Raw genomic sequence first — 20,993 nt, 5'->3', positions numbered from 1 at the left:
CCAGTGTTGCTGGAAACACGTGAGTGAGGGGGCAGCGGTAGGAAAGCAGGACAGAAAGATCACTGGGGGCTGAGTTTGGATTTTATTCCAAGTAAAATGGAAAGACGGTGAAAGTTATAAGCTACAGAATGGCATGATTTGATTGATGGCTTCAACATATTAGCCTTTAAAAAAATAAAATAAAAAGTATTAGTGTAATTGCTGCATGAAGGATGGATTGTGATGCAAAGTGATCCCACAGAAAGCCCTTACAATAGTTGAAACATGGATTATGGTGGTCTGGACTGGGAGGGGACAATGAAGATAAAGAAGAAGGGTCTCTTTTGGATACACTCCTGAACAATGTGGGTTTGAACTACACGGGTCCACTTACATACATATTTTTGTCAATAAATGTATACCACAGCACTACAAAACCCACAGTAGGTAGACTGTCTCAGATGCGAAACAGTGGATACAGACCCTGAAGCTACACGGATTTTCAACTATGTAAGGGTTGGCAGCCATAATGTCTGCATTGTTCAAGAATCAACTGTGTTTTGGAAGTAAACAGGCAAAAGTGATTTGTCAGTCTGTGAAGCAGGATGATAAATTTTGCTATTGACAAAGGAAGAGAGAATAAAAAATGAAGAGGTTGAGTTCAAGTTTGTAAATGTCAAATTTGAGGATGAAGATAAACATTCAACTAATGATATCCACCAAGGGCTGGAAATACAGGACTAGCTCAAATAGAAAGTGAAGAGCAATGAAATGAACTTGGAAGTTACCAGCCTATAGATTATAGTTAAAAATAGAAAGGATTGTCAGATTTAAACTCACTTTAAAGGGATGATCACTTTGTCCTCATAATAGATTTTGAAATATATTTTCTATGTTTTTAGTATGTGCCCTTGTTTTAACAGTTTGCAAATTTGCAAGAACTTACTTCAGTGAATGATTAATCAATCTCTTAAGATTCTTTCTGGCACTTCTAATTCATTTCTCTATACTCGTGTGTGTGTGTGTGTGTGTGTGTGTATGAAAGAGAGAGAGAGAGAGTGCATGGACACAGATGTGTCTCTAGTGCTAGAAATGAAAGAGATTTGGAAGGAAGCAAGATAACAGTTACCATCTCACAGAGAAACCAGAAGTGAGACTATTTACCAATAACACAGTCTTATTTAGGCAAGTTTATGAAAGGGACAAAAGCGCTTTTGAGTTTTGGGTAACTATTATTTAAGACCTGCAGATCATTTATCTTTTCCCTCAATTTTAGAATTCCATTCAGCTCAAAACACATTTGAATATTTTATTCAAGTCACTTTATATCTAATGGCTGCAGCTTCTTTAGTTCTTTCAACTAATAAAAGACTTATGATTTCTCTTTTTCCTCAGTTGCTATACCTACCTTTCAGGAACTGCCCTCGTTTTCAAGAACTTCAGAGTGAGACTTTGATATCAGAAGAATTCCAGAAGAGGCTACATCCTTATAAGGTTAAAAAAAAAAAAAAGTGTCATTTACTGGCATACAGAAATAGAAATTCTGGGCCAATTTGAATATTATCAAAATATCTTTCCAAAAGTTACCAATTTAGAAAAGTACAATAGTACCTGTTTCTCCACAGTATTCCCAACAGTGCATAGACAACTTTGAGGATATTTGCCAGTCTGTAAGTGAAAGATGATATCACTAGGAGCATCCCTTCCAAAATCAGGACTGAGACAAGAAAGCCCAGTATCATCACTACTATAGAACACTGTGCTGCAGTATTCTTCTCTTATGATGAGTGAGCTTTGGATATCTTCACCTAGTTAAATACCCTTTGTATTTTTTACTCTGCTCACATCACCTGACCATTTTTCTTTGGGGTATTGGTTTTCTTCTTTTCATAAAGTTTTAGGAGCTTTCTCTATTTTAACTTTTTTTTCTGGCCCTCTTTTTGTTTGCGCATTTTGGGCTTCCCCTGTGGTTCAGCGTTAAAAATTCGCTTGCCAATGCAGAAGAAGAGGGTTCAGTCACTGGGCTGGGAAGATCCCCTGGAGGAGGAAATGGCAACTCACTTCAGGATTCTTGCCTGGGAAATCCCAAGGACAGAGGAGCCTGGCAAGCTACAGGCCATGGGGTAACAAAAGAGTTAGACGTGACCTAGTGACTAAAACAACACTGCTTGTTTATGGTTTTGTCACACGGCTGTATTTGTATATTTATAGTCACATTGAGAAAGGCCTTCACCACTCCTAGGTTACAAGGAAGTCTGCAATGCCTCTAATTCTACTATAGCTTCATTTCTATATTTACATATTGAATCCATTTACAGTTTGTTCTGGTATTAGGTGTGAGGTATCTATCCTGCTAAAGTTTTTTCCCAGAAGATTACCTAATGGCTTTGTCACTGTTTATTGACTAGGGCATCTTTCCCCCCACTATTTTATATTAAAATTCCCATATGACTATTTCTAGAATTTTTATTCTTATTCTTTCATTTTTTTTAAACCAAATCACACTGTTATAATTATTAAAAGTTATATATGCTTTAATATCTAAAGGGCTGGACATTCCACATTTTCTATTTTTTCTGAGTTTTCATGACTATGTTTTCACTTACCTTTTCAGTGTTTTTAGTGAAAGTGAAAGTTACTCAGTTATGTGCAACTCTTTGTGACCCCCACGGCCTAAACAGTCCATGGAATTCTCCAGGCCAGAATACTGGAGTGGGTAGCCAATTCCCTTCACCATGGGAATCTTCTCGATCCAGGAATTGAATCCGGGTCTCCTGCATTGCAGGCAGGTTCTTTACCAGCTGAGCTACCGTGGAAGCCCAAGCAAAGCCCAGGGAAGTTTTTATTGAGATCATATTAAATGCATAAATTAGGGAGAATTTGAAACTTTGTTGCAAATTTGTATAGTCTTCCTTTCCAAGAACACAGAATATTTTCCTATCTGTTCTTATCTTCAAAATCGTTTTAAAGGTTTTCTTCATACAGATTTTTCTGTTAAGTTTGTCTCAGGTTTATAATATTTACAAATAATAATGGCTTACCTCTACTTTTCCAATATTTGTATTTCTGACTTATTTTGCCTATTTGTATTGGCTGGTACTTACAGTCCAGTACTACATAATAGAATTGGTAGTGGGCTTTCTTGTCTTAGTCCTGATTTTAGCAGTATTTCCCTATTAAACATATTGGCCTTTAGACCAGATAGAGATATTTTTATCAAGTTAAGGAATTAGTTATCTTTCCTATTTTCTTGAGTGTTTTTCAGTACAGATGTTTAATTTTTTGAAAGGTCTTTTCAACATTTTTAGTACAATTAAGTTACTTTTCTCTTGGGTCAATTACTAAGATTAATTATATTCATAGATTACTACTACTGAACCATCTTTACATGTCTAGATTCAAGACTCTTCCTTTTTAGTATGATACTGAATTCTTTGTTAAGAGTTTACTTAGACCTTTTGCATTGATATTCAAAGTAACTTCAGACTATAGTTTTCTTTTCTAGCCAGTCTTTGTCGGTATCAATGCTTACAAAAATTTTTTGGAAGTTTTTTTTTTTTTTTTTTTCATATGCTTCAGACTAGTTAAAATAACACTAAAATACCTTACACTTGAAAAGCTTGATAGAATTTCCCCATAAAATAATCTGGCCCTGAAGATTTGTTTCGCTTTGTTTTGTTGGGGGAAGTTGGGGGCTCTTTAATAATTATTTCTGTTTATTTTATGGAAATTCATTTTGGTTAATATTGACAAATTTTATTTTCCTAGAAAATATATGCATTAGCCAAACAATATCTTCCAAAGGCTTCCCAGAAATTTCTGTCAATTCCTTGAATAGATAGCTGACCAATGGGTCTCATTGCCATGACAATCTAAGAACAATACAGAACCTGGAGAAATGTTTGCATCCCACCCAAATCTCACACTTATAGCCAGAACTAGGTCCCATTTCTGTTGTGTTTTCCTGGGGTTCTTTGACCTGAGACATGGTTTCCTTTCTCACCTTCCACTCATTTACATATGAGTTATAGTTCACCTATTTCCAAAATGAATTTGGGGCAGTACACCTCAGTCTGATCCCAGGACACACCAGGAACATGTGGCTACTGCCAGCACGTACCCACAATGTTTAATGTAAAAATGAGAAATAATTAGTGTTTGTAAAAATCTTTGGGTTGGCATTATTATAGCCAGGATTACTAGTGTACTTGTATGTGAAGAACAGCAGTTCCCACTGAGGGCAAGTTTGCCTCACAGGGACCCTTTGTCAGTGTCTGGAGACATTTTGGGTTGTCACCACTGAGAGACTAGGGGTGATATGGCCTCTAGAGGGTAGGATGCTGAACATCCTATGGTGCACAGGGCAGCCCCCCCAAAAAAGAACTGTCTAGCCCAAACATCAATAATGTTCAGGTTGAGAAACCCCAATATAAAAAAATTTTTTACCTCTGTGTGTGTCTCAGGATTTTATAGAAGTCTTGCCAAAACTTACAGGATACCATGACCAGGATCTTCTTGGAATTTGGAGTAAAGTCTACGACCCTTTATTTTGTGAGGTAAACATAAAAATATCAAAGATTAACATGCAATCTGATTTGATGACTTATGCCTATTTTGAAACAGATGAATACATTTTCCTTTGCTTGTATAAGATATATTACATAGCATTTGACATTGAAATATAAGTCAAGACTTATTTATATTAACTTAAGTATTCTGGCTTCTCTCTGTTAGTTATGTATTCACCCTTTAGAAAATTGTAAGCAAAATTGCTTTTCTGTGCCATGCCAGTTATTTTTCAGTCGCTTAGAAATGCTGGGTTCCTGTCATGGACTTTAATGAAAAAAGCAATATTGTTATATTTTATTTAAAGATTTTATAATGTTTTATATAAAGATTTTATAATGTTTTATAAAAAGAAAAAAGTTACCTGATTTCTGGATATAGAAATAAACAAGCAAAATTTGAACCAGGCTATTAAAATTGATCTATCAGGAAAGAATCTCCCTCTTGCTGTACAATGCATGTGAAATCATCTTTGTAGCTAGATAAATTACTATTTTTTTTCAGGGTTTCATGGTGTTTTTCTCAGTCATCATGCTCCACCATAATTCTGTTTTCCCAACCAGTTCACTGAATCTTGGGGCAAAATTCTGACCAGCCGCCTGACTCCTAGCCACTTCTGACTTTGAGGGCATTGTAAGTGTCTAAGGAGCAAGTTACTTTCAGAATTCCAACTCGATAATAAATGGTACCTGTTGCACTCTTCCACGTTAGAGGTCATTGACCCAAAAGCACATTCAACGTTCCCAATATTTTCAGTGTATCATCAGCATCTGTTTCAAGGAAGACTTTTTAGTCTTATAAAAGTCTTCAATAAAAACAAGAGCCCATTTTCTGGTTCAACTCTTGGGGTGTTTTTTTTTTCTTACTACAGTTCAGTCTGAGCTATTCTGCAATATGGCTAAGGTATTTTACATCTCTCTCACTTAATTGTTCTGTAGGCTACTTCACTTTCATTTCCTCTTTCATGAACTCTCCCTCTCTCCCAAGAAAGGCTGGACACAGTACTTCTCATGGGAGAAGGAGGATAAAAAGTCAACAAAGAGGATAGTCAGAAATAAAATACACATTTTCTTCCTTTTTCTTTGATACAGGGTGTTCATAATTTCACTTTACCCTCCTGGGCAACAGAGGACACCATGACTAAGTTGAAAGAAATATCAGAATTGTCCCTTCTGTCCCTCTATGGAATTCATAAGCAGAAAGAAAAATCTAGATTGCAGGGGGGTAAGTATTTTTTAAAATGAGAGAAGTGCATTAGAATTGTTGCTGAGTGATCTGGTCTGATTAACAGGTCCAACTGTTAATCAGCTATGTGACCTTGAATTAGACACATAATCATTCCACCAGCTTCTATTCTGCAAATTGGGGATAATAATACTACTCACTTCTTAAGTATTAAGGGTGAAAATGAATATATGTATTCCAAAGGCTTAGCACAAATAGTACCTAATACAGTCAAACATTATGTGTTATATGATTATCAAAATTATTCACCCTGGGCCTTAATTTTCCCAGCTGGAAAACAGAAACTTTGGGATAATGCTAAATGATACTTTTCATTCTTTCCAGATCAAAAAATCATGGATTTTGTATCTGAGTTCCATGAAAGTCAATTATGCCTGGTGGCTTACTGGATGAATTTTTCAAGTGGGAGGAAAGGCAAAAGTGGCCTGTTTTCTTGAAACCCTTGGTTGTAACCACTGTTAAAGTTAATACAATGTAATTTGCAGGCTGATTATGCCCTGTTGATTAATATGTATTGCAATTGACAAGTTTATGACACTGCTCAAATTTTTTAATTGGTGTTAAAAGGTGTTGACTTTTCAGTGATGCCTCTTCTCAGCTGGATTTGACCTGTTGTAGAACAGGACATCTGATCATAATACAATAGCCTAACCCTTGTAATCAGGACAGGTGGGTAGAAGAAAGAAGCCAGGACCAGGCAGGACAGGGATAGGTGCTGAGGCTCTGAGGGCAGCTGAGTAGCAGGCCAAGACCCAAGAGGATATGACAGGTTCAAATGTGGTTCATATAGACATTAAAACTAAAGATGGAGAGCAAGAGGAAGTCCACTGTGCCAGGCTGTCATAACAATGAAGAAATTTTAAGCCACAGGAGATGTTCTTAGTCACATACTCCACACAATTTGAAGAAAACAGTATAATCAGGACTCCAACCATTGTTGGACCCTATTCACCATGAGGTTGGACAAATTCAACAGACCTCCAGGAGAAAACAGAGACAAAGTATCCTAGGGGTTGGACCAGACTGGAAGGATGTTCACTCAGGGCTGCAGAGCAAGAGAAAGAGTTTAAGTCACTAACCAGGAGAAGAGCTACAAAAGCTCATATAAAGAGTGAAGGAACCTGTAATAAGAACAGCTAATGAGGTCTGAAGTCAAGATAGTTGGGAGTAATTTCATATGAGGTGAACATAGTGCTTGGGGCAAGAATTTAGGGCAGCATCATAAACAAATGGTCAATCTGCAGGCCTGCTGTTACAGAGACCTGGTTGCAAGACACAGAGGGAGACTTGATGGAATGTACAAGTCCTCACTCCAAGCTTAGGGCATGACAGCAAGACTCAGCCCTTCCTTGGGGTTGGGAGAGCACCCAGAGGTGAGTCATAGTTGGAACTTGGTGTCTTAGGAATAATTAGTAGGCAGGACATGGACTGTGTGTAGGAACAGAGCCCAGGATGCAACTCATTCCTACATACCAAACAACCAAGGACACAGAAGGTGGAAGCTGGGCCTCCTTGACCACACAAGTACCAGGTCTCATTCCTGACCCAGCAGGGGCCAACAGTATGGTGGCCAAATGCTTCAGATTGTGAAGACAGGACTCTGTTTCCCCCAACCTAGTCATGATGGGCTCAGGCAATCATCACCTCACTACTCAAGATGAAATCCATGGACCAGCAAAGTCAACATCACCAAGCCTCTGACAAGAAATGCAGAATTCCAGGTCCCACCCCAGAGCAGCTGAATCTAAATCTACATTTTAATGAAATCCCATTAAAGTTTCAGAAGCACTTCTCTAGATGTAGGAGACAGTGAAGAAAAGGCCAGGGAAAGCCAGGAAGGAATCTACAAGAACCTATTAATAGATGCAGGGGTCTGTATCTGAATATAAGATGTGGGATTTTTTTTTCCCAACAGCTTTACTTTTTCCCTTTGACTACTAGAAATTGCATTTTGGGGAAGTCACCTTCTGTCTCTGGGTCTCAGTTTCCCCATCTGGTGAGTGCATTAAACTAGATTCTATCAGAGTCCTTCTCTAAGGTATTCTCTGGGTTTTAGACTCCAAAAGCTAGCACTCATATGCACACACCTGTCCTATTTTCTAGGGGAAGCTTCATAATTCCTGCCAAGTCACAATTTCAGCCTATTGTTCAGATCTGGCAAAGCAAGAGAGATTTGTCAACTATACACTTGTTGAGTTATAAAGCACCTGAACCTAATGCTGCAGAGAAAGCATGAACAGTTTGGTGACAGAGTCCCAAGGGAACATCAGGACTTTGACCAGCATCTTCTTACCTTTGCCAGAACTTCTGTTCCATCAGTCGGTTTCAAGGGTGACACTGTTCAATAATATCCTCCTCACCACCTTCACCACTACAACACCCCACCCCACCCCCAGCACATACACACACAAAGAAATCTCTAGACTAATTCCTAAGACTAGTTTAGGAATATATGCCTGGTCCTGTTTGTATTAGAGTTTCCCATGTGGCTCAGTGGTAAAGAATCTGCCTGCCAATGCAGGAGAAGCTGGAGATTTGGATTCAGTCAATCCCGGAGTTGAGAGGATCCCCTGGAGGAGGAAATGGCAACCAACTCCAGTATTTTTGCCTGGGAAACTCCATGGACAGAGCAGCCTGACAGGCTACATCCACAGGGATGCAGAGTCGAACACGACTGAGTGACTGAGCATGTGCATGTACCTGTTTGTTTTCATAGAAAGTGCTTCTTGCTGAAGACCAGAGGTTGGCAAGCTACAGCCTGCAGGCCAAATCTGGTCTGCTGCCACCTATTTTTTATTAGTAAAATGCTACTGAAGCTCAGTCACACTCATGCATTTATGCAGTATATTTAACTGCTTTTGTGCTTCCACTTGAGAATGAATGGTTGTGATGGAACACATGGCCCACAGAGCCTAAATCATATCACTTTTTTTTCCCTTTCTTTTTTTTAATTAATTTATTTTAATCGGAGGCTAATTACTTTACAATATTGTAGTGGTTTTTGCCATACATTGACATAAATCAGCCATGGGTGTACATGTGTCCCCCATCCTCAACCCCCCTCCCACGTCCCTCCTCATCCCATCCCTCAGGGTCATCCCAGTGCACCGATGCATCCCTGTCTCATGCATCGAACCTAGACTGGTGATCTATTTCACATATGGTAATACACATGTTTCAATGAAGGCAAGGCTAGGATGATTTGAGAGAATAGCATAAATCATATAACTTTCACAGAACAAATTTACCAATTCCTGCTGTAGCCCAAGAGAGAGAAGTGAAGTTTGTATCCTCAAATAATGATATTTTGTCCAGTGTGTGTAGGTTTAATAAATTATGCACCAGGGATCTTGGGTGCTAGCTTATGCTACAGTATGGCCTAATAATTAAGAGGAAAGGTTTTGAAGCTGGACCTGCTGAGTTCAGAGAAACTCAGCCCCTCTGCGTACAAGTTGTGTGATTTTGGGCAAGTTGCTGAACTTCTCTGAGCTTCAATTTCCCTTCATATATACCTTGACTATTGGCCTGCCAGAGCCTGTAGGTGCTTATGACAATTACCCCTATTTTCTCCTGGGCCAAGCTGGGAAACCACCACAGAACCAAGAGCTGATCTATTCCATCATCAGCACTGAAGGCTGCTGTAAAGACACCTACTGACAAGGAACAAGGTGCTCACTGAACTAAATCCATGTCTAGCCATTAACTAATTAATTGATGTTAATTAGCTAAGTGTTATAGAGAATGCATGGTGGTCAGTGTAGAATATCTCCTTTCAGATATGCTGTGCTGTGCTATGCTTAGTCACTCAGTCGTGTCTGACTCATTGCGACCCTGTGGACTGTAGCCCGCCAGGCTCCTCTGTCCATGGGAATTCTCCAGGCAAGAATACTGCAGTGAGTTGCCATGCCCTCCTCCAGGGTATCTTCCCAACCCAAAGATTGAACCCAGGTCTCCAACACTGCAGGAGGATTCTTTACCATCTGAGCCACCAGAAAAGCACTGACAAGGAACAAATTGCTGATTGAAGGTGACTGCCTGTCATCACTCCCAGAAACTCAGCCACAGAGTTTACTTCTATTGTGGCCTGAAGTTCAAGATACAGTTCTAAAGGGCTTCCAGAGGCCAACCTGCCCTGAGGCAGAGGAATGCAGACCTATGGGAGATGTAGCCTCTAGCTCCCTCCATTCCTAGTTAAAGACGTCCCAGCAGCCACAGATGCCGATCATCTCCCTCCTTAGTTCATTCCTTTGTCCTTATGGTGGTACACAGACCAATGCCACAGTCTCTTCTCACTGTTTTATGAGATTTTTGAGGACAGGAAGTGAAGTGAAGTGAAGTCGCTCAGTCGTGTCCGACTCTTTGCGACCTCATGGACTGTAGCCTACTACGCTCCTCCGTCCATGGGATTTTCCAGGCAAGAGTACTGGAGTGGGTTGCCATTTCCTTCTCCAGAGGATCTTCCTGACCCAGGGATCAAACCCAGGTCTCCCGCACTGTAGGCAGACGCTTTACCATCTGAGCCACCAGGGAAGTCCAGTCTAATTGACTTGTGGTAGCTGTTCAGTGTGGAGAAGGAAATGGCAACCCACTCCAGTGTTCTTGCCTGGAGAATCCCAGGGACGGAGAAGCCTGGTAGGCTGCAGTCCATGGGGTCGCACAGAGTCGGACACGACTGAAGCGACTTGGCAGCAGCTGTTCGTGTGTGTTTCACAAAGTGGACCATACAGTCTAGGATTATAATCAATCTGTTAATATCAATGCCCTGCTCATTACAAAAGAAAACTGGTCATCCTCAAGGGAGGAGACCACAGTCAGTGTAGAGAGACGACCAACAAGACACAAGGAGTCCTCAGGAGATGGTGTGGAAGCCCCTGAGCAGCACCTCCTCAGAACAACACCTGCACCACAGGTGCCTTCAGCGTCAGTGTCTGCTGAGAAGATGGCGACTCTGCTCTGTGTCTGTTTGCCTTTTACCACCTTAGGAGCAACAGGGGCAAAGGGCAAACTTCCTCTACTGACAACAGTTGGAGGCCTAGATGAAATCTGAAGGTTCTGGCTGCCTCCCAGTAGTGAAACCTAGTGTAACCTGGAGCAATGGTCCACAGAACAGAGCCCATGCCCTGTGCAAAGATCCAGAGAACTGCTTTCTCCCCTGGCTTCACCCAGGTGTGGCTACTAGAGGGATGAAGACAGAGAGGTGTATGCTGCACTGTCATTTCAGACCTGCCCTGAGCAGAGCCCTGGCTAACAACTATCTGGAAAAAGCCATCTGAAATTCCTTCCAAGTTCATCAACCTCCTAACTTGAGTTTTAACAAAATCTGGTAGAATCAAATCTGAATGTGCCAATCCAGCTCTCCTTCCCCAGTGAGTGAGCCACTTAATGGCTCTGAGCCTCAGCTTCCTAACCTCTGAATGGGGAATAGAAGTCAGGATTCAGTAAATAATGTATGTAAATCATGCTACTAGCACATAGCAGCGGAGTAGGCAATGGCAACCCACTCCAGGACTCTTGTCTGGCAAATCCCATGGACAGAGGAGCCTGGAAGCCATGGACAGAGGAGCCTGGAAGGCTGCAGTCCATGGGGTTGCTAGGAGTTGGACACAACTGAGCGACTTCACTTTCACTTTTCACTTTCATGCATTGGAGAAGGAAATGTCAACCCACTCTAGTGTTCTTGCCTGGAGAATCCCAGGGACGGGGGAGCCTGGTGGGCTGCCATCTCTGGGGTCGCACAGAGTTGGACACAACTGAAGCGACTTAGCAGCAGCAGCACATAGCAGATGCTCCAGCAAAATGAGTTCTTGCCCTCCCTTCTTAAGTCTTGAGAATCCTGACTCTCTATACGAATGAGCAAAAAGCTTATGAACTGAAATATAAGCCCACATTTGGTTCAGCTCCATTGTTGATCTATCTTCATAAAGGTGTCCTGATCAATGAAATCCTCAATCACATGAAGAGTGCAACTCAGCCATCAAACCGCAGAAAACTCATTATGTATTCTGCAGTAAGTATTCTGTCTCCATTCAACATCTGTTCAAGTGTGCGAGCTCTCTCAGGAGGGGCCTCAACTTCTTCATCATGATTTCCTTATCAAATGTTCAAAATTTTTTAGTGAAATATATAATTCTGGGTCTCAAGGAATTTACAGTCTAATCCCTGATAGCTCAGTTGGTAAAGAATCCACATACAATGCAGGAGACCCCGGTTTGATTCCTGGGTTGGGAAGATCCACTGGAGAAGAGATAGGCTACCCACTCCAGTATTCTTGGGTTTCTCTTGTGGCTCAGCTGGTAAAGAATCCACCTGCAGTGCAGGAGAGCTGGGTTTGATCCCTGGGTTGGGAAGATCCCCTGGAGAAGGGAGAGGCTACCCACTCCAGTATTCTGGCCTAGAGAATTCCATGGACTGTCTAGTCCATGGGGTCGCAAAGAGTCAGACACAACTGAGCAACTTTGACTTTTTTCACTGACAAAAAAAGCAAGCATATAGACACCCAGCATAGCAGAATAGCAATGTCACACGAGACAATGAATTAGTGCCTCAGAGAAAGGAAACATCATTTCTGTTCCAAACTAAAATTAGAGGCAAAATAACAAAGGAAAAGAAGTAGAAAGGTTATAAGAAAAGCTGAGTGTACAGGACTTGGTGATGGACTGGAATGTGGGTGGAGGACAGTGGTATGGAAGTTAAGCCATGGATGAAGGTGGTGTTTCAAACGTTGATGACTGGAAGGAGGGTAGAACTATTAACACATGTGGTCATGGTCCAGGTGAATATACTGATTAGACAATTGGGTTTGAAGTGCCAGCAACATCCAAGTAGGAATCTTCAGATGGCAGAGGTGATAGGAAAAAAAGGGGGAAGGAAAGCTCCAACTTGAAGTTAGAGTTATATTTGGGTGCAGAAAGGAAAGAGAGTGAGATCTCAGAAAAGACATCCATGTTGGAGCAGCAGCCAGGGAAAGAGGAGAATTCCAGGGATGTACCGTGCACTGAAATGGGTGTCCATGGAGTCTGGGATGAGCCGGTAAACAGGACATGGAGGGCTGGGTCAGGCTCCCACCCACTTCTGCAGGACAGAGGATTTCTCAGATGTGGTCTGGCTGGTGTCATTCTGCAAGAAGATGAAAGAAGCAATTAAAGATAAAACAGAGTTTATTATCTGGGGTTCTAAATGGTATAGACTAGAGAAAAGTTTCATGGAGGAAACAAAGTGTAGTGCCTCTTAGAGAAAGATAGGCCTGAAATTAGTTGATAGTGTCAGGTTTTCTGGTTTCTAATGTGGTTTCTAATTGTAACTTGTTGTGTGACTTCTGGCAAGTCATAAACCTGTAACTCCTTTTTTTCCTCTAGTGAATTGGTTCTAACCCCTTTGGAGTATGTAAACACTGCCATATAGTTTAGGTAGCCAAATGTTGGGCCCATTTTATAGATATGAAAAGTAAGGATTTCTTAAGATTAGATAGCTAATCAATGGCAAAACTGGAATTGAAAACCAGTCCCCCATGCCTTCTGGCTATTCTAAAATAAACCTTTAGCAATTATTTTTAAGCTACACTCTCTACTTCCTTACATTTTATTCTGTATAAATGTTTGTAACCTCATATATTCTTCCCCAACTTTAAAATCACAGATGATATTAATCTATAGAAAACAAATATAATCTAGCATTAATGTATTCCAAGTTATTTTAAAATTTAATGAAAATCAATGAAACACACTAAAACAGAGATATGTTCTATGGGGTAGGCATAGGACAAAATCAGAAGACTTGACTCAGATTTACTTTCTGCCATTTTGAAGATGTATGACATAAAGTAAGCTACTTAATTCCGTCCCCTCCCACCCCCTTTTTTTTTCTTTTTGGCTGCACCACATGGCTGGTAGGATCTTAGTTCCCCAACTAGGGATTGAACTCAAGCCCTTGGCATCGAAAGTGCAGAGTCGTAACCACTGGACCACCAGGGAATTCTGCCCGAGTTACTTCATTTCTTTGGGTCTCAGTTTCTTCATCTTTTTAAAGGAAATACCTGTATGTATGTAAATCTCATTGCCTAGAACCAAGGAGATGCACAATCAAAATTCATCATTTCCCTCTCTACTTCTTAAGTCACTGGGGTTATGGGAAATTTAGTTGGATGAGAAACCACCATGGTACTCTATAAGTGCTTGTTACACACCTAGTGAATGTAAATTTGAAACAGAGATAAAAATCAAAAATGTTTGTTTCAAAATCTCTGTAGCATGACACTACTGTAAGTGGCCTGCAGATGGCGCTAGATGTTTACAACGGAATCCTTCCTCCCTATGCGTCCTGCCACATGATGGAATTGTACTTCAAGGAGGGGTAAGTGTCTAAGCGGTGTTTCTCAAAATTAATACCACTGGAAACCAGGTATTATCATTTGTGTTATTATTGACTTAAGGGTTGTCTTGTTTATTTGGTTGGTTTGGTTTTATATTCAGGGGGAAGAATGGTAACCGTATCTTTGCTTGGTCGTGACTCCTTTTTTCTTTATTTTCGTAAAGACTTTAATTGGGAAATCACGTACAGACACAGTAGATGAAAAATTTGATAGAACCACCCCCCATCAGCGACAGAAATTATGTTTTTTTAAAAAAGATTAAGGTATTCTAAGAAGGATGTAGACATTACACTCTTCCCTTGTAAAACACAGGGTGGTAGAAGATATCAAGAAAAAATCGTTTGTTGCTGGTTACAAGTAATGTTCTTTCAGTTAAAGACTTCAAACATATCCATGAAACTTATGGTTATTCATATCCACCAGGTAGGATTCTTAAAGTATTCCTCTGTATAGTGTCCACTACTTTGCAATCTGGTGTGGCCCTCCCCAGCTGACCAAGGCTTGGCTGAAGCCCACTAGAAAGGCCACGGTTAGAGAGACCAAATGTCCTAGTTTACCCAGAACTGGAGGGGTTCCCAGAACATATAAGTTTCATTGTTAAAACCGGTAAAGCCCTGGGCAAACCAGAAAGAGTTGGCCACCATAGCCAAGGTCTTAGCAAAAATTTTTGTCTGCTGTGACACTGGCATTCTTGTTGGGAAAAAGAGACCTCATGGATATTGTTGATGGAATAATCACAGTGCAAGAACTGAATTAGAGCAGGGACTCTAGAGTTTCATTTCAGGGTTAGCTGGGGAGGTGTATTTTGCTCTCCCCTCAAGGCATTCACAATAGCTGCAGTCAGGACCATCTGACTGCAGTTATATAAGGCCCTGTGCTCAGAAGAGCCTATGCTTGGTTTAACAATTCAGTGTTGCCATTTTGAAATTCTTAATAACAAGGTATCCTGCATTTCTTTTGGCAAATTTTGTAGTCCTGGCTGTAGGTTTCTGCTACCTGAATTTGTAGAATAGGAAAGTAGCAACACAGAGGCCCATTCTCAACCAAAATCTTCACTGCTTACAAAGAAAGTGAGTTCTGCAGCTAGGGAAAAAGTATGTTCATTCTTCGTTGAACTTCTAACTGGGTGCCAAGCATAAAGAGATAGAACTAAAATGTGGTCTTTAGCAAGCTTTGCTCTCAAATATCTAGAGTCAGAATGGAGAGATGATGCCCATAACATGGAGGAAATCCAAACAGGGCCAAAAATGGGAATGCAAAGACGTGGACATCAAGTGCTCTGGATGGAATGGGGAGGGAGGAGGGAGGAGGGTTCAGGATGGGGAACACATGTATACCTGTGGCGGATTCATTTTGATATTTGGCAAAACTAATACAGTTATGTAAAGTTTAAAAATAAAATAAAATTAAAAAAAAACAAGAAAAAAAAAAAAAAAGCCCTGCAAAAGACTTCCGCTTTGAAGACTGGCTACAGGCACAGAGTTAATAAATCCAGTGCACATTCCAGGATCAACTCTAGGAATAGGCACTGTCACGTTGGGATATGACAAAAGAAACTACCCACTTTTCTTGGCCTCTCCTCCCTGGTTTCTGCACCCAGTAGTCCTGAGCTTGTGTTTGTTTAGGGTGCTGCAGCATTTTGTCTCACTGAAAAGCTTGAATAAAATCACGTTATGAATCAAGTTTGGGGCATTTTTCATCTGAGAGACACTTACCTATAGAGAAAAAAGTAACCAAGGGTCACTCACAGGTGAGAAGTCAAATTTGTTGTTATATTGGGATTTTTTAACACTCTAGAGGAGTATCAAAAGTTAAACATGCTTACTTTTAAATTAAGAGCAAGGAGAATCCAAGTTAGCAAATACAGGTATAAAGTATATACCTGCAAATTAGATGATCCTGAGTGTAAGGTGATCCCACTTTATCCATATTAGAAAATAAAGAGAAAAAGAAAATTTTTAGATTTTTATTTACATTAAACAGACAAACTTTTAAGGCTGTAGATAAGGTAGCTAAATATATTCTAAAAATATTCTATTTTTTGGTTAAGTACATAAACTTAAAATCATATATAAAATAATTCACTAAGTTAAAAAATAGTGCTTCTTCTCACTTTCATATTTTATGAAATACTTTTATTCAAACTCTCTGTATGCACCTTAACTTGTATCTTACCACTCAAGCCAATTTTAAGTCCCCTAAAAATATTTTCCAAATATATTAATTATAAGGGTAATTTTGGCTGCTGCACAAATGAACCTCAAATCTCAGAGGCTTAACTCAATGGAGATTTCTTTCTCATTCATCTAACAGTCCAATGTAGATGTTCCTGGCCAACAGGAAGTGACTCATCCTTGGTGTGATTCACACGTGGTGATTTGTGAACTGGGGGGTTCCATCTTTTGGACCTACAGTTTTCAAAAGTGCCCTCCTCATCTGCAGAGAGCATGTAGGAAAGAATCAGAGGGTGAAGAAAGCAAACTGCTTATCAAGCACCTCAGCCCAGAAGGAAAATATGTCAGTTCTACTCACTAAAATTAGTCACTTGGTCCCTCTTAAGTGCAGAGGAGTCTGGGAAGTGTATTCACTTCTCAGCTTAACCTTATTTGATGGAAAGAGAATCATGAATTTTGATGAACTATTAGTCCTCTTTGCCATATTACCATGACATAAAGGGTACTGTCACTGAAAAATTTATACAAGATATATGTACTCATTTATACAATATTAGAGGAGTTTTTAGGAACAAATAAGTGAATATTTGTAATTACTACCTTTTATATGGCTTCTTGGGCTTCCCAGGTGGTACTGGTGGTAAAGAGCCCATCTGCCAAAGCAGGAGACATAAGAGACGCAGGTTTGATCCCTGGTTTGGGAAGATCCCCTGGAGGAAGACACAGCAACCCACTCCAGTATTCTTGCCTGGAGAAACCCTATGGACAGAGAAGCCTGGCAGGCTACAATCCATAGGGTCTCAAAGTGTTGGACATGACTGAAGTGACTTAGCACACATATGGTTTCTTAAAGTGATGTTTTTCAAAAGACTTGCTCGTAACAACATCCAAAAGTTGCAGTTGTGTGATTACTATCCCAAGAAGGATCTTCTCTCCTGTCTCTTTGGCAGGTGACTTCTACAGGGATCCTGTACTAGCTTTACAAGGTTGGTTTGGGACAGTGGTCCTTCCTTAAGCAATATATTGTTTTATGAAATAAAGTAGTGGGAGAGCCCGCCCCAACATCAGCAGATGTAAGGACTTAAGTATACACTCACCCTCTCTTTCAGAGGTATCATTTTTATGTCTTGCTCTATATTCAAGCACATTTGTTGTTGTTGTTGTTCATTCGCTAAGTCATGTCTAACTTTTTGTGACCCCATGGACTGTAGCACACCAGGCCTCCCTGTCCTTCACTATGTCCCAGAGATTGCCCAAGTTCATGTCCATTGAATTGGTGATGCCATCCAACCATCTCATCCTCTGTCACCCTCTTTTCCTTCTGCCTTCAGTCTTTCCCAGCATGAGGGTCTTTTCCAATTAGTCAGTTCTTCACATCAGGTGGCCAAAGTATTGGAGCTTCAGCTTCAGCACCAGTCCTTCCAATGAATATTCAGGGTTGATTTCCTTTAGGATTGATCTGTTTGATGTCCATTCAGTCCAAGGGACTCTCAAGAGTCTTCTCCAGCACCACAGTTCAAAAGCATCAATTCTTTGGCGTTCTGCCTTACATGACTACTGGAAAGACTATAGCTTTGACTGTATGGGCCTTTGATGGCAAAGTGATGTCTTTGCTTTTTAATATACTGTCTAAGTTTGTCATAGCTTTCCTTCCAAGAAGTAATCGTCTTCTAATTTCATGGCTGCAGTCACCATCCACAGTGATTTTAGAGCCCAAGAAGAGAAAATCTGTCATTGCTCCCACTTTTTCCCCTTCTATTTGCCATGAAGTGATGGGACCAGATGTCATGCTGTTGGTTTTTCTTATATATATTATTCAGTTTCATGTTTCTGGCCTGGTTAAGGACAGGGAAGATACATTCATTCAGGGGGAAGACTGAAAGAAATACTGAGAGAGAAAAAAGGAGAAAAGGACAGAGCAAATCAGAAGCATGAAAGGGACAGGATAGGAGAAAGAAACTCCAACATCCCACCTGTGCCCTACTTCTTACCTGAAGGTTCACCAAATCACCCCCAAGTCCCCCAACCATTGTGTCTCAGCTCCTTCTCTAACTCAGCATCCCAGGTCCCACCTCACATGCCCCTGGTCATCTAACAAACCAGCTTTCCCATTTCCACCCTCCCAATCAGGCCCACCTACCCCAATCCCCCTCTTCCCACAGCTATATTGGCTAATATCTACTCATTCCCATAAATTCTTCCACTAGTCCTTCAACTGACATGGTACAGATCAGGTAGAAAGAATTTCAATGGCAGGTCAACAGCACAGATCTAACAGAGTTCTTCCCTCTATTCCCTCCACCTTTCTCCACCAGAGAATACTTGGTAGAGATGTACTATCGGAATGAGACGCGATATGAACCACATCCCCTCACGCTACCTGGCTGCACCCCCAGCTGCCCTTTGACGAAGTTTGTTGAGCTGGTTGCCCCCGTTATCTCCCAAGACTGGTCCATGGAGTGTGCCATAAGCAACCATAAAGGTACTGAGGACATTATCAATTAGGGTGAATGCAGAGCTCTGCAGAGAAGGCAGAACATCTTTTTTCCAGATGGATGGTGCTTTGAGACTATAAACTGGCTTCACCCCCATCTTTGAGGGAAATAGGGTTTGGGTGATAATTGTATGTTTCAGAGACCTCAACTTCAGGAAACTCCTATTTCTTCACTGGGCCCTGCATCTACCTGCCATAAACCTTGTCAACCTATATAAACCAAGGAAGCAGTAATCAAGCAGAAAACATTTACTTGGGATCAAAGAATTGGAATTCAGGGAACAAGCATCAGACTGATCTTGGAGAAACAGTAGTGAACAGTCCTGAAGAGAAATCTTAGTTTTCTGCCCAGGAATTGAACTTCAGTAGCCTGGATGAAAACCAGCAATCCTAACCACTAGACCAACAGGGACTAGAGGCAAGGGGTGAAATTCCCAGGCTCTTCCCCTCCTTTGAAAGCAAGAATGTTTCAAGGAGGCAAAAATTTAAAAAACAGGTACAAAGTTTATTAGCACAACCAATCGGAGAGCTCACAGAGAAGTAGTTTATATAAGTGAGAAGCTAGGCAGAAATACGGAGAAGGCAATGACACTCCATTCCAGTACTCTTGCCTGGAAAATCCCATGGGCAGAGGAGCCTGGTAGGCTGCAGTCCATGGGGTCGCTAAGAGTCGGACACAGCTGAGCGACTTCACTTTCACTTTTCACTTTCATGCATTGGAGAAGGAAATGGCAACCCACTCCAGTGTTCTTGCCTGGAGAGTCCCAGGGACGGGGGAGCCTGGTGGGCTGCCATCTATGGGGTCCACAGAGTCGGACACAACTGAAGTGACTTAGCAGCAGCAGGCAGAAATACACACCCACAGGGAAAGGGTGTGGGAGTCCTCTATAATGAGGAGGAGCACAGTAAAGAGGTGATTTAAATCCCTTATATAAGACAGGTCTTCTGGGTCTTTGTTTACCTTTGGCCAATTATGTTGGGTTTCTTTTTCACACCTGACCAGTCCTAGGACTCTTCCCAAGATGCATGTGCAACTTTCTACTAAGATGGATCCCACTGCAGAAGCCTGTGAGGATATGTCCAAACTTTTTATGGTGTGGGACCCTTCCTTTTTTGACCCCCAAGGAGCCTTCATAAGCATGTGCTGACATGGAAATTTTCCTTGACCTCAGGAGTGGCCATCTTATATCTTTATGTCAGCAGAGCTCAGCTTCTGCCACTAGCTTTGTCCTTGGAGTGTTTAGGTGAGACTAAAGCTTCAATTTTATTCCATTTGACATACACCAGCTGTCCAGTCCAGGGGTGCCAGAGTCCAGCTCCAGCATTCAGGGAATCAACCTGAAGAGATGGGCGGTGTCGGCGAGAAATGATGCAGCCTCTCAATTTTCTTGGACTGTGTAACTTTATTTCAAGCTTAAGATTCTTTTTATACTTTAACAAAAGCATTAGGTCAGAGGTTTGACATGATTTCAATTTCCCCTCACCCAAATTTATTGTCTCCATAAATCATTGTTGTCCTTCAAGCAGAGTTTCTGCTTCAGCAGTTCTCTCAGAATAGTATTTACTTTAACTCGTGATTGCATTGTAACTCGTGCTTAAGTCTGGGCTGCATACCACAAACCTCAGCTCATTTCCTACCTTTCTAAGTCCTGTTTGCCCCTAGTATCCTAAGCTTACTATTTCTTAAAAATGGCTTCTAGCTATTAATATCTCTAAAGTTCCCAATCTCTATAAGCTATAGTAGAATGTGCTAACATTACAACATTCCTTAAATCTTTAGCTTCTAGCTATTTTAATTATTCCTAAGCCCTAAATTCAGCAAACTCCTTTGCCATAAACACTTTCCTCACAAATAGGCTTCGGATAGCAATCCCTCCCATGGCCTCAAGCTGCGGCCTATGTGCTCACCCTGGAACACTCTTTTGCAAAAGTCCTTGAACAAATGTCAATGATTAACTTTATGAATTATTCTCTGAGCACAGCTGCAGAAGGCTTTGTGCCTTCTCTTGCTCCTCTCAAGAACAATAAGCACCTTAATACTCTTTTCAGTCAACTCAGCTGAGGAGAGGAAAAAACAAGTCAGAATCACAAGGCCTAACTCCTTCATTCCGGGTCTGTGCCTGCAGGACAAAGAGGGGGAGTTGGGGCTGTGCCTCCATTTTGTCAG

The 20,993-nt window shown here is 41.0% G+C and overlaps 1 protein-coding gene and 1 long non-coding RNA gene across 4 annotated transcripts in view; one reads left to right on the top strand and one right to left on the bottom strand.

The window, feature by feature from the left end:
* ACP3 (acid phosphatase 3) overlaps positions 1 to 20,993 on the top strand; it is a 51,915-nt gene that overhangs the window by 16,067 nt on the left and 14,855 nt on the right. Inside the window, exons 5-11 of one of the 3 annotated variants that reach the window (XM_025291722.3) lie at positions 1,375 to 1,473; positions 4,443 to 4,535; positions 5,637 to 5,769; positions 11,715 to 11,797; positions 14,036 to 14,139; positions 18,648 to 18,814; positions 20,114 to 20,678. In XM_025291722.3, the coding sequence (XP_025147507.3) occupies positions 1,375 to 1,473; positions 4,443 to 4,535; positions 5,637 to 5,769; positions 11,715 to 11,797; positions 14,036 to 14,139; positions 18,648 to 18,814; positions 20,114 to 20,196 (762 nt within the window). In that variant the 3' untranslated portion in view covers positions 20,197 to 20,678. Of the gene's footprint in view, positions 1 to 1,374; positions 1,474 to 4,442; positions 4,536 to 5,636; positions 5,770 to 11,714; positions 11,798 to 14,035; positions 14,140 to 18,647; positions 18,815 to 20,113; positions 20,679 to 20,993 lie in introns of those variants that run through there. The other 2 variants (XM_025291716.3, XM_025291728.3) reach the window with 2 other exon arrangements.
* Positions 744 to 14,058, bottom strand: LOC112586629. Its single transcript, XR_006553039.2, has 3 exons — positions 12,779 to 14,058; positions 4,426 to 4,521; positions 744 to 1,465 (listed from the first exon to the last, which is right to left on the bottom strand). It is a non-coding gene; the product is annotated as an uncharacterized LOC112586629 (long non-coding RNA).

The sequence above is a fragment of the Bubalus bubalis genome, chromosome 1, assembly GCF_019923935.1.
Source record: "Bubalus bubalis isolate 160015118507 breed Murrah chromosome 1, NDDB_SH_1, whole genome shotgun sequence".
Lineage (NCBI taxonomy): Eukaryota > Metazoa > Chordata > Mammalia > Artiodactyla > Bovidae > Bubalus > Bubalus bubalis.
Note: the sequence above shows the minus strand (reverse complement) of the source record. Positions and strands in the feature narration are given on the sequence as shown.